This window comes from Enoplosus armatus, chromosome 7 (assembly GCF_043641665.1).
Source record: "Enoplosus armatus isolate fEnoArm2 chromosome 7, fEnoArm2.hap1, whole genome shotgun sequence".
In the NCBI taxonomy this organism is placed as follows: Eukaryota; Metazoa; Chordata; class Actinopteri; order Centrarchiformes; family Enoplosidae; genus Enoplosus; species Enoplosus armatus.
This window is the reverse complement of record NC_092186.1, coordinates 10,418,656-10,431,506: the sequence shown is the minus strand read 5'-3', so window position 1 is coordinate 10,431,506 and position 12,851 is coordinate 10,418,656. Positions and strand designations below refer to the sequence as shown.

Below are 12,851 nucleotides of genomic sequence, written 5' to 3'. Positions count from 1 at the left end.
CCTCTCCAGGCCGGTGCTATGTCTGATCTGGCCATGTGGGAGCAGGAAACACACGGATGTCCCATGGGCTGAGATTAGAGAGGGTCTGATAGGACTGAGGTTTGCTATGTCTGCCTGGCTGAGGTAAACTATTGTCTCTCAGCGCCCAGTGCGTCACCGCCATCCCAGTCGAATGCTCATTGTAGCAATGCAATCTGGGGAGTGAGTGACTTTGGGTCAGAGACAGGTCATGTGAGCGCCAGAAAGCCACTCTACGAGACAGAGGGACCTTCCACATCATGTAGGATTAGGACACTGTTGACCAAAAAACATATTATTGGACAAGTGAACCGCACTGCTTTTGAGGAAGTAGGAATATATTAGATGTTTTCTTGCTGTGATTTGGATTAAACACATGCTGCAAAACACTGCAAGGGGTGGAAGTAACTAATTGTGTTTCTTCCTGCCACTGTAATTAAGTGGCTTTTAGACTGCACATGCATGTATGTGCACGTGCACACGTACATCCACGTACAGTGACTTGTTGTTTTGTCGGCCTACTTTTTACAGTTTCATTTCTATCACACTCTAAGAGGCAATAAAGTGTTGCAGCCAAGGCAGCAGACAGATATGCTGCAAGGGACACTGCTGCTTTTGTCACTCCATAGAGTTTTTCCAGACACTCCAGCCGGGATTGCCCCACACAGTCCCTCTGGGCCCCCCAAATCACACACACTCACACACACACACATAAACACACACGTAGATCCACACACTCAGCAATAACCGCCGCCTGCTGGAACTTCCTGGGCCTCTTAGTCATGCGTCACTTGTTTTCAGTCCCACCCATCGAAGACTCTCTCTCCCTCCGGACACACTCTGTCTGAGGCCATGTGTCACAAGAGCTAAGCATTATACACACACACACCGTAAGATCCCTGGGCAAAACAGCAAAAAGGCTGTAAACGTCAACATTAGTGATGGACAAAGCTGTCTTTGAAAAAATAAACCTCAGCATATATATACACATATTTGAATCACAGCAGGTATCCCTTCTGTCCTGTACAGTGTTTTTCCGCTCTGCTTGTGTTCTAGAACAAAATCCCTCGGTACTACGTCGGTACATCACTGTTTAGGATTACATCACTGGGCAGCTAACAAAATATAGATGTTGCTAGAGGAACATATGTGTACAATTAGCAACTTAGCAAAGGTTCAACCGCCTTTGTAGTCGTGGAGTGTTTGTGGTCACTCACTGCAGATGTTTCAGAGAGAGTTTGACGAGATTGTTGCAATCTGTCCTAATCATGTGCAGTGCACTCACTTCAAAATACTATTGTTGTAACAGTTTGAATACTTCTCACTCTATCAATGTATGTTTCTTTTTACTTGTTACTTGTTACTTTTTAACCACTCTGGCGGCATGGTTAAAAAGTCGGTCCACCATTTTGGTTCAGACAGAAATATCTCAACAACTATTAGATGGATTCATTTTGTACAGACATTCATGGTGCCAAGGGAATGAATCCTACTGACTTTGGTAGTCTGATAACTTTTCATGTAGCACCACCACGAGGCATATGTTTGGTTTTTAGAGAAATGTGTCAACAAACATTTGGTACAGACATTCACTTCCTGCTCAACTTAGGTGACCCCTTAACTTTGGATCTAGCGCCATCATCAGGTCAAAATTTAAAATAGTCCAGAACTTTGGTTTATGACCAAACACCTTCAAAACTATTCCCAACAGTCTCAGCTGGACTTTGAGATCAGTATTAATTAGCAAGTGTTAGCATGCTAACACGGTAAACTAAGATGGTGAACATGGTGAACATTATACTTGCTAAACATTAGCATGTTATCATCATGTCATTATGTGCATAGTCTCACAGAGCCACTAGCATGTCTGTAGCCTTTTAGTCTTGTCACTGGTTATATAAATGCCATTTTGAAAACGAGAGGACTAAGACTAAGACAACTGTATGACATTGTAAGTACAGTCTAACTAACCAACAGTCACAAAACAGAATGATGTAATACAGTATACAGTCAAAGAAAACACAAGTACATTCAGCACAAGACACAAAAGATAGCATGACATAGTGTTATCTGTTCTACCCAGCCGATCCTACATAGCAACACCAACCGCGAACCTCCACAGGAGACAAGGATTTTCGTTTCAACAAGAAATTCCCCAGCAGGTGGCTGGGTGTGAAATGAGGACATAAAAAAAGACAATTACAAAGTGTGTGTATGAGAAGAAGACCGTGTAGAATATTCCCTTCTGGAGTGTCTGGAATATTGTTTTTGGCATGCAGTCTGTGTATGTGTAAATCTGTGTCTGTGTGTGTGTGTGTGTGAGAGAGTGTGGGTGAGGATATGTTTTTAGTCCTGTGTGTGGGGGTTTACAGAGTGTGTTGTTAGAATATTTTGCACAGTATTTACAGTATGCGTGAGTGTGTGCATGTTTGTGTGTTTGCGCACACAGTTTATATCAGAGTATATCTCGTAGCCTCCGCAGTCCACACCAAGCGGCACTGGAGCTAATAACACTATGCATGGGTGCAGTTACTCCTCTAATCTAAAACTGACCATCAGTCAGTTTACAAGATGTGCAGCTCTGTAGTCTGGGGGAATAGATACCATATGGGCCTCCTGAGTTCATTTGTGGTACACTGTCCTACTTCGACAAGCAGAGTATCTCCTAACAGATGATTTAATTAGGTGTGTCCTATTGGCTATTGTAGCTGTTCAACTAAAAGAAGCTGCTGATAATAAGCGGGCAAAATCGAATGAAATCTGAACTGAAGCAGCTTTCCCACTCTTGTTTTGCTGAATTAGCATGGCATACCGAAACGCATGACGGCAAATTAAATGTTCAACCAACTTTCCATGATAACCAACAAACTTTCCATTATAAACAAGCAGGTATCTGGGCCAAGGCTTATAAAAAAAAAAAGGTATTTCTGTCTTGTTTCTATGCGAGAGCCACCTGAAAAGCTGATGAGAGATTATGGTCATGGCCTGGTAATTTTCCAAGCCTCAAATTGCACAATTGGGCTCAATTTGAGTCAAGTTTGGGAACTAAGTGTAGCCCAATTATCACACTTCATTTACTTTTTTTTCAGTTATGTGGCTTGATATTTCAACATGAACTCAAACCAGAGTTAATTCAATGACCTTGTCAGTGCCAAGGCAGGGGAGGCAACAATCTTGTGTTATACTAGTCTCAGGCACACGTGTTCCCGAACATTTGAAAACCCCTGAGGAGTCTCAGACAGTACCTAAATGCTTATTCAATACCATAACAAAGTGGCTTTATCTCGGATAACAATTCATATTTTGCATTTACATTTAACATTCGAAGCTTAGCAGTATATTTTGTTGTATTCCCAGTACATTTTCCTCCTGTTAGACTTAGTACATATGGGCCCGACCACACACAGAGCCAGAAGAGAGGCCGTCCCAGAGGTCACGACGAGGAAGTGAAACAATTCCCCAAGAATAATTGGGGACAATTAGCATTTGCACAACTTCCTAACTTGTTATTCTGTGACTGATTTGTTGTTGGTGATCTGATCCCGACCAAATCCCCGACAAACACTGCTCATTTGCAATAAACCTGCCTGGGTTTTCAGTTGTTGCTTAAAGTGGTGATAGTAGACTTGGTTGCGCAGTTTCTCAGAGCAAATGAATCACAGCTGATGGATTTTTTTTAAGAGCAGCGTTCTTTCCATCTTTATGTAGTAAAAGCATGAACTGATGATTTGCCTTGAAAATTTGGATTCAAAATGAAACTTTAACATTTCCTAAATAGTTTTCTTCTTATCTATAAGATGCTGTTGTCTTCAGCATGTCTAAAAACTGGTTAATGAGTATTGATCAATGATGACAGTTTGGCTGATTGGTATAAAACGCTTCAATAAAATATACATGAGCTCAAATCAGAGATCATAAAAAGTGAAAAGCTTTTCCGAGAAACACATAAAACATCATCTGTAGCAGTGTAAACTATGAGGCTGGAGTGTGGGCTGTTGTGTCAGTACAGTGATGAATTGTCGCAAGTTAATTGTCGGCACATGTGGAAAATTAAAAGACTTGCCATGTAACAAAGCAAGTCTGGAAAATTATGTCTGAGGCAGATACTGTATATTCTGATGTGCTGGAGTGATGGATCTGATATCTATTAGTTTCAGCTGTGGGACTGAGCTGTTTACAATCCAGTGGCGCGATCCAGAGAGTGGGTGGTCTCCGAAACATGCCGCAGTGCCTGGTTTCATCACAACATCATTTCAGATCTACATGTTGGCTGTTAACTTACTGGAAGTAGTACGGCAACTTGGCGGAAATGATACCATGTGGACGTCGTTGAGAAAGAAGCTCGGCATATCAGAGCAGGATGATTACGCAGGCCTGAAATGTCAGTGTGGGCGTCACATCATAACCCCTTGTGTTTGTAGGGATATAAACAACTCAGCCAGAGGTTGTGATGTAATGCGTGTGACTGATCCCATGCTTATAACAGGTGAGCCCCAGCAGGAGAGATGCACCCATAATCACACCCACCACTCAAACATACAGACAAACACACACACACACACACACACACACACACACACACACACACACACAAAGCTGTGTTCTAGTGGAAGTGAGGCTGACCCCTCAATGGCCGCACCACAGACCATAACATGTAGAAAAAAGGATGAAATATGGAGTAAAGCGGGCAGAGAATTCCTGTGGTCTCATGTTGAGTGTAATCAGAATAGCTGGCTCTTAGGGTTTACTCTGTGGTTATGTCATTTCCACTGCCGGTGTGACACAGGCGCATCATATCCGACATCAGTCAGAGGGCTGTGTGATAATGATCTACAGGCTGCTCCTGGTGAAGGTATTACACAGTCATAATGACAACAGCAAATGGGATTTGACTTGTCTTGTATCAGTCAGGATGGTTTGTCCAGATGCATGTCTCAAAAGTGCTGCCTCATCTTATTTTTTAAATTGTGTATTTTACTGGAAGGCCGCAGCCATTTCAACATATGCACCGCAAAGTGCGGCAAATGCTTTATTTTAGTGGGTGTTCACTGGGAATTCCTGTGGGGTTGCCACTTTTTAAACTATGGCGAGAAACACTGGTTTGGTGAGTTTATTGTGTGGGTCACGGAAGAATTTATAGATGGCTCGCACTCATAAAAGGCACGGGGATAATTGGCATTATATTTTCCACATACATCTCACATAATGAGGCATGGATTAGGCAATTAAAGTTTAGATGGAATATCTGGAATGTATCAATCCCAAAGATGGAGTGTGGACTGGCGTGAGGGGTCCTCATTGGATAGAAGTCCTCTGCCCAGACAAGTCCAGTGGGCCACTCTTAAGTCATGTCTGCATGCCTGATGACAAAGTCTGACCAATACACAGACAACGTTAAAAGGCACATTTCTGGGCACAGCAACAGCCCCTCGGTGGCATTGTTGTTTGCCCTGTTCGAACTAACAAAACATCTAATTCCATTCCCAGTGTAATAAAAGGGTACTTGGACAGGAATATAAACATCTCCCTAAAGTTGAACCAGATGCTGCTGCACGGCGGAGCTCAGGATTCTGAGGAAGGAGAGAAAGACAGAAAAACAAGGGAGGCACTTCACACAGGAAAGTGAGTCAGTACCCAGGCCTCAGTGCTTCGAAACATTCATTCCTGAGTTCCTTGGCCCTCCATCCCCCTGACCCCTCCCACCTAAACCAGAGCAGAGGGACATCCCTGAGGAGACAGGGGAGAAAAGCCACCCAGCCTGGATTTGATTGTCCGCCGGCCTCTCACATGAGAGTGCAAGAGCCTGTCGGAGTCGCAACTCAGCCACCGCACGCACAGGATAGGAGGTCTAACCACTGCACGCATAAACTAAGCTGGAGCCTGACCTACCAGCCCAAACCCCAGCATGAGGGGAACGCTGTCCAGTTCCCTTTAGGGTGCAAGTATGATCTCATTTGGCTGAAACCAGCTATGATTAAGACTGTGACACAGTTTAGAAAAATCCACACTTCCACTCCAATTCAGTTTGAGAGTAGTGTGTGCATTGTTATCAAATGTGGCCAGAATCAAGTATGTTCCCGGTTTAAAAGTTGTAAAAGAAAGAAGACACGTTGTGACAAATATTCAACTTTATGTTGTTTTGAAATGGCAGTACAAAAATACAAAAATATGTTGATGCATTTATCATTCAAATTTCACAGTAGGTACACGGGTAGGTACACACGAGACTGTTATTTACAGGAGAGTCATTGAAATGTTCCATAACACACCGAAAGGATTGTTTAAAGTATTTCAGACATCTGTTTTTGAGTTCAAAGATTTAATTGGACCACTTGACCATTTGAAATTTGGTCATTTGTATCGACGTCTACCAGGTTTACCAGTGTCAACAACGAACAGATTGACTCATCCCTGATGGCAGTGTAATCAGGTATGTTCAAGAGGCCTAAATTACGGCTCATTCTCAGACAAATTCAATTTTCCTTTCAATCAGACGATGCTAATTACATTTGTCTGTCCAGTAAGTGCTTTTAAAAAATTCCAATCAAATCAAAGCAGCAAAACAGCAACGGAATGAACTAGCATGACCTACAAAAATGCATTTAGAAAACAAAGCGAAGCACTCGACAGAGGAGGTATTGTGGAGATTTTGGGGCTTGTACCAACAGTCTTCTGAGACTCCTGCAAGCACAACCAAACTGTTAATTTTAGTGATCAGCGGGTGGCCGAGAGTTTGGATCAGGATCCAGAGTAAACGTGTGTGTGTGTGTGTGGGTGGGGGGAGACTAAACAGGTTTGTTTCCCCTCCCTCACCTCCAGACAAAAGCTAGTTACAACTGTAGTGGTCCTGTTCTTGTTTGTGGTGAATTGAAACCACATTGGCAGGCTATAAAGTGGTATCAACTTTCCAAACAAATTACCGTTGCTTTCCATCAGCTTATGAGGGAAAACTGTTTGTTTGTGGGGAATGGAGACTGTAAAAACTGTAAAAAGACGTAAAATGCCAATGCCAGTGACCGCTATTGTACATACACAATAAACAAAACACAATAAATACATTTTTTTTACATCAGCTTTCCCAAGGATATATGGATTTGTTACTAGGATAAAAACATAAATAGAGTTTGATACCTTCTCCAATAAATAGTAGTGGTATTCTATTTACAATATGCACACATCTCCCAAAGAGCTCATGAGATGTTTCCATCTCGACACACGTGTTCATCTGCTCCTGTCTCCCAAATAACACAAGATTAACGCAAATTGCTTGCAGGTTTTTGGAGCTCTTTTTTTAAGGCAGTTACACTAATGTATGTCTTCCAACAGAGATCTTCCATATCAAATGTATCGTCATTCTGTGTACAAGGGGGGGGGGGGGGGGGGGGTTGATTGTCAAAAAAAAGGGAAGCTAGTGGTGTGACACTTGGAAATTCATCTCCTGCAAAAGGACTGTGTCAGGAATCGTCCATCTAGACAGCGTTTTCCTCGCTGCCTTCGAAGTCTTGAGGTTTACGAGGGGGATCTGCACAAAGGAAAGAGAGTCAACACTGATTTGCATGTTTCTTATATTGTTACAGACAAGTAAGGCAGGTGAAAAGAGAAAGTGACAGGTGTTTTTGTAGCCTTACTGTTGCAGTGGCCGTAGTGGCGGACTCCTATGGAGCGGCCGAGGAAGCAGGTGGCCCGGCGGAGGTGGCAGGCGCTGGGGTAAGTGATGTTGTCATTGCCACAGATGGGCTGCTCAGACGGCATGGGTATTGGGCAGGGAGTTGTGCGGCACATAACACAGTGAGCACTGTTGGTCTGGTCAGTCACACAGGTGTGGGTGCCTGGACACACCACGCTGGAGCACGACTCTGTGCAGGACATGAAAAAAGTTAGCTTAGACGGTTAGCTTATTTTGCTTTTGTGCAGAACGTCTTAGCTTAGCATAAACTGGATACATCTTGCTTACTTTTGCAGTCTCCTTGGTACATGACCTCCAGGTCCGGGTGTCCCATGCAGCGGGCCATCAGCAGAGTACACTCATCCTTATACGACTTCCCGTCGCTGCCGCACACAGCATGCTTCTGGGAAATGTTAGCGCAGTCTGGAGAGCACACACACTGAGGCCTTCCCGTCTTCATTTTGCAAACCTTCCCAGGACTGCATTTCACTCCCTCGCAAGTCTCTACAAAAGCACAGCGAGTGGTTTCACATGTGTGTGAGTGTCAGTGTAATGTTACTATATTAACAAGTCTGCAGACATCAGGTGATCCGCAGGCATTTTCATACAAAACATACAAAAGCTTGAGATCTGGGGTTTTCCCAGACCAAAACACAGTTTTCACCTTGCACAATATTTACAATAATCACATCTCTTTATTGACCATTACACACAGGGGTGTCTCGCCTGGTGGAATGTGAGGCTGGCGTGTTTTCATAACAGATCTATGTGTACGGCTGCACACAGACCGGGCTAAGCTCCCGCAGAGGGGACGGAGGGGCTCTGAGGTAGACAGAGTTCAAATAGCTGTCAGAGAAGTTTACAGGCTGAGAGATGAGGAAGCCCCGAGCTCTTCTGACACCCCCAAAATGTCAAAGCACAGGAGGAACTGTAATCCTACACAGTGCCGAGTCAACATGAGACAATGCACACAGGTCTCTTCCCAGGACCTTTCTGAGTCTGTAGAGATGATGCCTGATCAGTTCGGTGTCCTGAGGATTCTGTAAACAATGAGGAACTTATTTCTTATTTCCTGTCTCTACCAGCGCTTCAACATCCTGTTTTATTCCAGAGCTGCGTGTTTGTTTTTCTTTTGGATAATTTCCATCTTACACTCTGTCTCTTGTATACATTTGCTCTCTATCTCCTCCGTGTCTCCCAATAAGAGAATGTCTGAAAACAAACTGTGGTCTCGTGACGATGTAGGTGTCTTGCTCTGAATTGACAAGCCACCGTTAAACTCTCATTAACGTACCATTCATGATACCGACGTTTTCCTCCCACAGAATTCCAAATGATCAAGATAGTGTTGCACATTATGAGTCCCAGACATCTGGGCATGTGGCAGGCATTTATTCTCGCCAGCAGGAATGTATTTTCTTATTTTGCTCATGGAGGAAAACAGGGCTCCTTTTTAACTAGCGTTAGAATAAGTGAACAAATAAGAGGAGGTTCTGATCCATTTCCATGTGATGTGTTTTTTACCTTTATGTGAGAGTCATTTCATTTTTTACACAGCTGAAGGCTACCTTTGGTCTCTCTGCTTATTTCAGGTTTATCTAAATACAATTGTCCTCTCAGTTTCTTTAAGCCATATGACAAGGCCAGAAAAACCTGGGGCTGCGGGTTGGGTGTGTTTTCCTAAAAATGCCAGTAGCTCAGTTCTTTTTTTACTGGAACTTATCAACATGGAGAAATTCACATTTTTGGCCCATGATCACATAGTGCAAGCTCTGCTTACGAAAACAGAATTTATCTGCATGTGAACCTGAATGAACCGTGAAGAGATTCCAGGAGGGGAAGCTTCTCGGGACAGCTGGGTGGAGTTATGTGGAACGCCTCTCCTCCATCCACGTCTGCATTTCGTTAGCTGCAGCGGGAACTCGCTGTGTAAATATCTTGATTCACAAATGACGTGGTTTGAATTAACTTTCACTCCTCCCCACTGTTATTTTGTGTAGTGGGATAGCTAATTTTGTCCCTCTGATATTTAAAACACATGATAAAACTTCTGGTTTAAGTCTGCAAATGATATCCAAGCAGTGATTAAAACTCCCAGTACTTACCTTAAAACTACCACTGACAGTAGCAGCCTGAGTTTTTTATAATGTTTATTAACAATTGCGACTGTTAAGAATTTAAATGTGGGTTTGAAGCAGTTTAGTACAGCAGTTAACTTTTGAGTCACATGCAATGACTAATACTGTGCCCTGCTGTGATAAACCAAAGCTATACACAAGTAACTGATTCCTTCTACTTGGCAGATTCAACTGAGTTGTGTTTTCTTTCAATGGTCTGTTTACCTTTGCATGGTTTACAGGAGACAATTCCCAGGAAGCCCAGCAGGCTGACCTCATTCATGGGCAGGCTGGTGTTGGACCACGCTGTGTCCAGACGGTCCCCGGCACAGCACTCCTCTCTGGTCACCCCTCTCATCAGCACCATGTCGCACCTTTGCTCTTGACTCTGCTGCAGCCAGCACATCCCAGCTAGAGATAGCAGCATAAATAAAACAAGTCAATTTACTCAAACACATATAAGCTAATAAAAGTATACATGAAAAGTGTTTTACATCATTTTGAATTATTGTCAGCTGGACTTTTCCACGTCAATATCCATTAAATAAATGGCTAATTTAAAAAGTGTAGTATTGTTTCCATTATAGAATGCTAATATACAGCACCTGTCTGCTAGGATGTTTCACACACAGGCATTCATTGTATATATATTACCAAACAAGTATATATACAAGAAACTGATGGATGCACTTAAAAAAAAAAGAGAAAAAAAGGCTGAAGTAAAGATGGTACATAAATGTGAATTCAGGATAAAAATACCCCAATCATTATGATAACTGCAAGAGGATTAATTCATTCGATTATTTTAAAAGCTTTTAAAAAATTGTGGTCCTACTAAAAAGAAAGAAAAAAAGTCCACTCACCACTGGCAGGATTCCTCCCAATCTGATGAAAAGTGAGAATCACAGCAAAAACAGGGATGAAGAAGCTCATCTTGTACTCTGGTTAGTACAAAACCCTTTTCTGAAAGCTTGCCGGGGCAAATATCAGCGAGAAGGAGTGACGTTCCTCACAGGCACACAGAGCGGATCACTCTAACTCAGCTTTGGAGGTAGCTCTCCCTCATGTGAATGAATGTGTTGTGGATAAGTGATGTCGTTCCCCCTCTGTATAAATATTTAGCCCAGATGGAATTATGCTGCTGGGATGGGCGATCCTCTCAGCCAGTAATAAGCCAGGGCAGGACACAGTTTGACTCTGACTCAATTTCCAGAGTCGGGAAATGATCCATGCCCTCCAGCGCCAGACGCTGGGCACTCACAAACATGACCTCACAAAACATTTTCACACCATATTAGACTAATTAAAAGATAATCAAAGATTTAGAGTGGGGTTTTAGATTAGCCTTTTCATTATTAAGCTTTAGATAAAGTTGTTTTTTCACGTAGCTTATTGAATAGACTAATTGAATTCGCTTTTCAGGTATTTGGGAAAATACTTTATTGCATAAGAAAGATGTCTGTTTTTTTTTTATATCTGGAGGGTTTGTTCTGTATTGCCTCATCCCCCCTTTAATGTGGCAAAGCTCTGGGGTATTCATTCTTCTCACAAATCATAGACTGTTTGATCATGGTAGCTGTCTGCCTATAAGCTGCTCTATGTGGTTTTGGAGCTAAAAGTGGCCTATAGAAATACATACTTATTTCTTATCTCAGTATTGTGTTCAAACAATAATCTTTTGAAGCGACGTGATCCAGCTCTGACCCTAAATTGAGCTTCTCTGTAGTGTAAATTCAGAGGAAAGAGAGAACCACCACCACAGCAAATGGTTACAGGAACTTCTAAGGTTATTCTGAAAGGGTTTCTGGCCACATTATGCTAAATCTAATTAATATCAAGTACCTAAAAATATCCATAACGACAGTCCTTCAATAGATGAAGTCATTTGTCTCTCCAACATTGTCATACCTCATTTTGTTGACTGTCTGGGTTTATCAATGACTGCTGATATTTCACTCTGCAGCTGCGGTTAGAATAATACTGAGAGACGAGGGGAGGGGTGGGAGTGAAGGTGGTCTGCCCTTGAGCAATATATCAAGTTCAACACGACTATGTTGGAGCTTATCAAGAACATTCATGTCTGCCCCCTCATTTTTGGTTATGCTCAAACACAGACGGCCACAGCAAGTGAGACTGAAAACACTGAAATACTGTGGATATATATACAGTACCTGTCGACCAGAGGGACAGGCGTGTTTGTTTAACACCACCCAGTCTTCAGAAAACGACTCACGAGGGGTGACTAGAGGCTAATCTGCACTATCATCATGTTTGATCAGAACATCTGCACTGCTCCTCTCTCTTCCTGCACTCATTCACCCCCTGACTCTGAGAGGTAATGCTAAAGTAATGTGAGTCTGCCCATCTGTCTGTCACCGGTTTTTTTTTATGTTCCCTTTAGATCATTGGGGGGGGGGGGGAAATGAAGGTAGCATATGCTGTAGTATCTGAGTCTTTTTGAATGATGTTGCCGTCTTCAGCGGAGATCCCCAGGGCACCAAAGGAATGCTGCCTGACCTAGGAGGGGAGGAAAGAGACGAAAAGAGAGCAGTGAGTGATGGCTGTGGGTGGCCTGCCTCTTCACTGGGTCTCTGCAGATCCACTCAGCTCCTCATATGGTTTGGATCATCACTGCTGAGCCATACAAATGAATACAGCATGGTGGGGGACTTTGGAGCACCCGCTCATATATGATCTTTAAATTAGTGTGCAGCTTTACTGTGTCCCATCTTTGAGAAATATTGGTCTCTTTCATGTGCCTGGGGCTCTGTGGGGTAAGGCCATGGTGGACTGTGTCTAATGTGAACTAGAGTGAGTGCATCTCTGACAGGGCAGGTGTGGAGCTCAGTCTGTCATACTGTACATTTGCCTGTTCAGAAAACAGAAAAAGGCAAAAACACCACTGCCATCTAGTGGAGGAAGTTGGCAGGTTTAGCCATAACATCCTGTGGAAACCAGTTTGTTTATTCTCAGAACCCATTAAAACTTCCAACTCATGTAGAGTTTGTCCGTATATATGTTACTATACTGTAGCTTGAGAAACATGATAG

General features: G+C 42.9%; 1 protein-coding gene across 1 annotated transcript; it reads right to left on the bottom strand.

Moving 5' to 3' along the window:
• Positions 1 to 6,128: 6,128 nt before the first annotated feature.
• On the bottom strand, positions 6,129 to 10,850 carry fstl3 (follistatin-like 3 (secreted glycoprotein)). The gene is made up of 5 exons (XM_070908391.1): positions 10,665 to 10,850; positions 10,027 to 10,212; positions 7,973 to 8,188; positions 7,647 to 7,874; positions 6,129 to 7,540 (listed from the first exon to the last, which is right to left on the bottom strand). Exons 1-5 carry the CDS (start codon positions 10,732 to 10,734, stop codon positions 7,488 to 7,490), a joined length of 753 nt encoding a protein of 250 aa, XP_070764492.1. The 5' UTR covers positions 10,735 to 10,850; the 3' UTR covers positions 6,129 to 7,487.
• Between the last annotated feature and the right edge of the window lie 2,001 nt (positions 10,851 to 12,851).

Bases quoted from the DNA above. Each gene is read 5' to 3' on its own strand.
- fstl3 (XM_070908391.1), bottom strand. From the start codon at position 10,734: ATGAGCTTCTTCATCCCTGTTTTTGCTGTGATTCTCACTTTTCATCAG. The intron at 7,875-7,972 runs GTAAGCAAGATG...TGTCCTGCACAG, and splicing joins GTACCAAGGAGACTGCAAAA to AGTCGTGCTCCAGCGTGGTG. The intron at 7,541-7,646 runs GTAAGGCTACAA...TCCTTTGTGCAG, and splicing joins CCACTACGGCCACTGCAACA to ATCCCCCTCGTAAACCTCAA.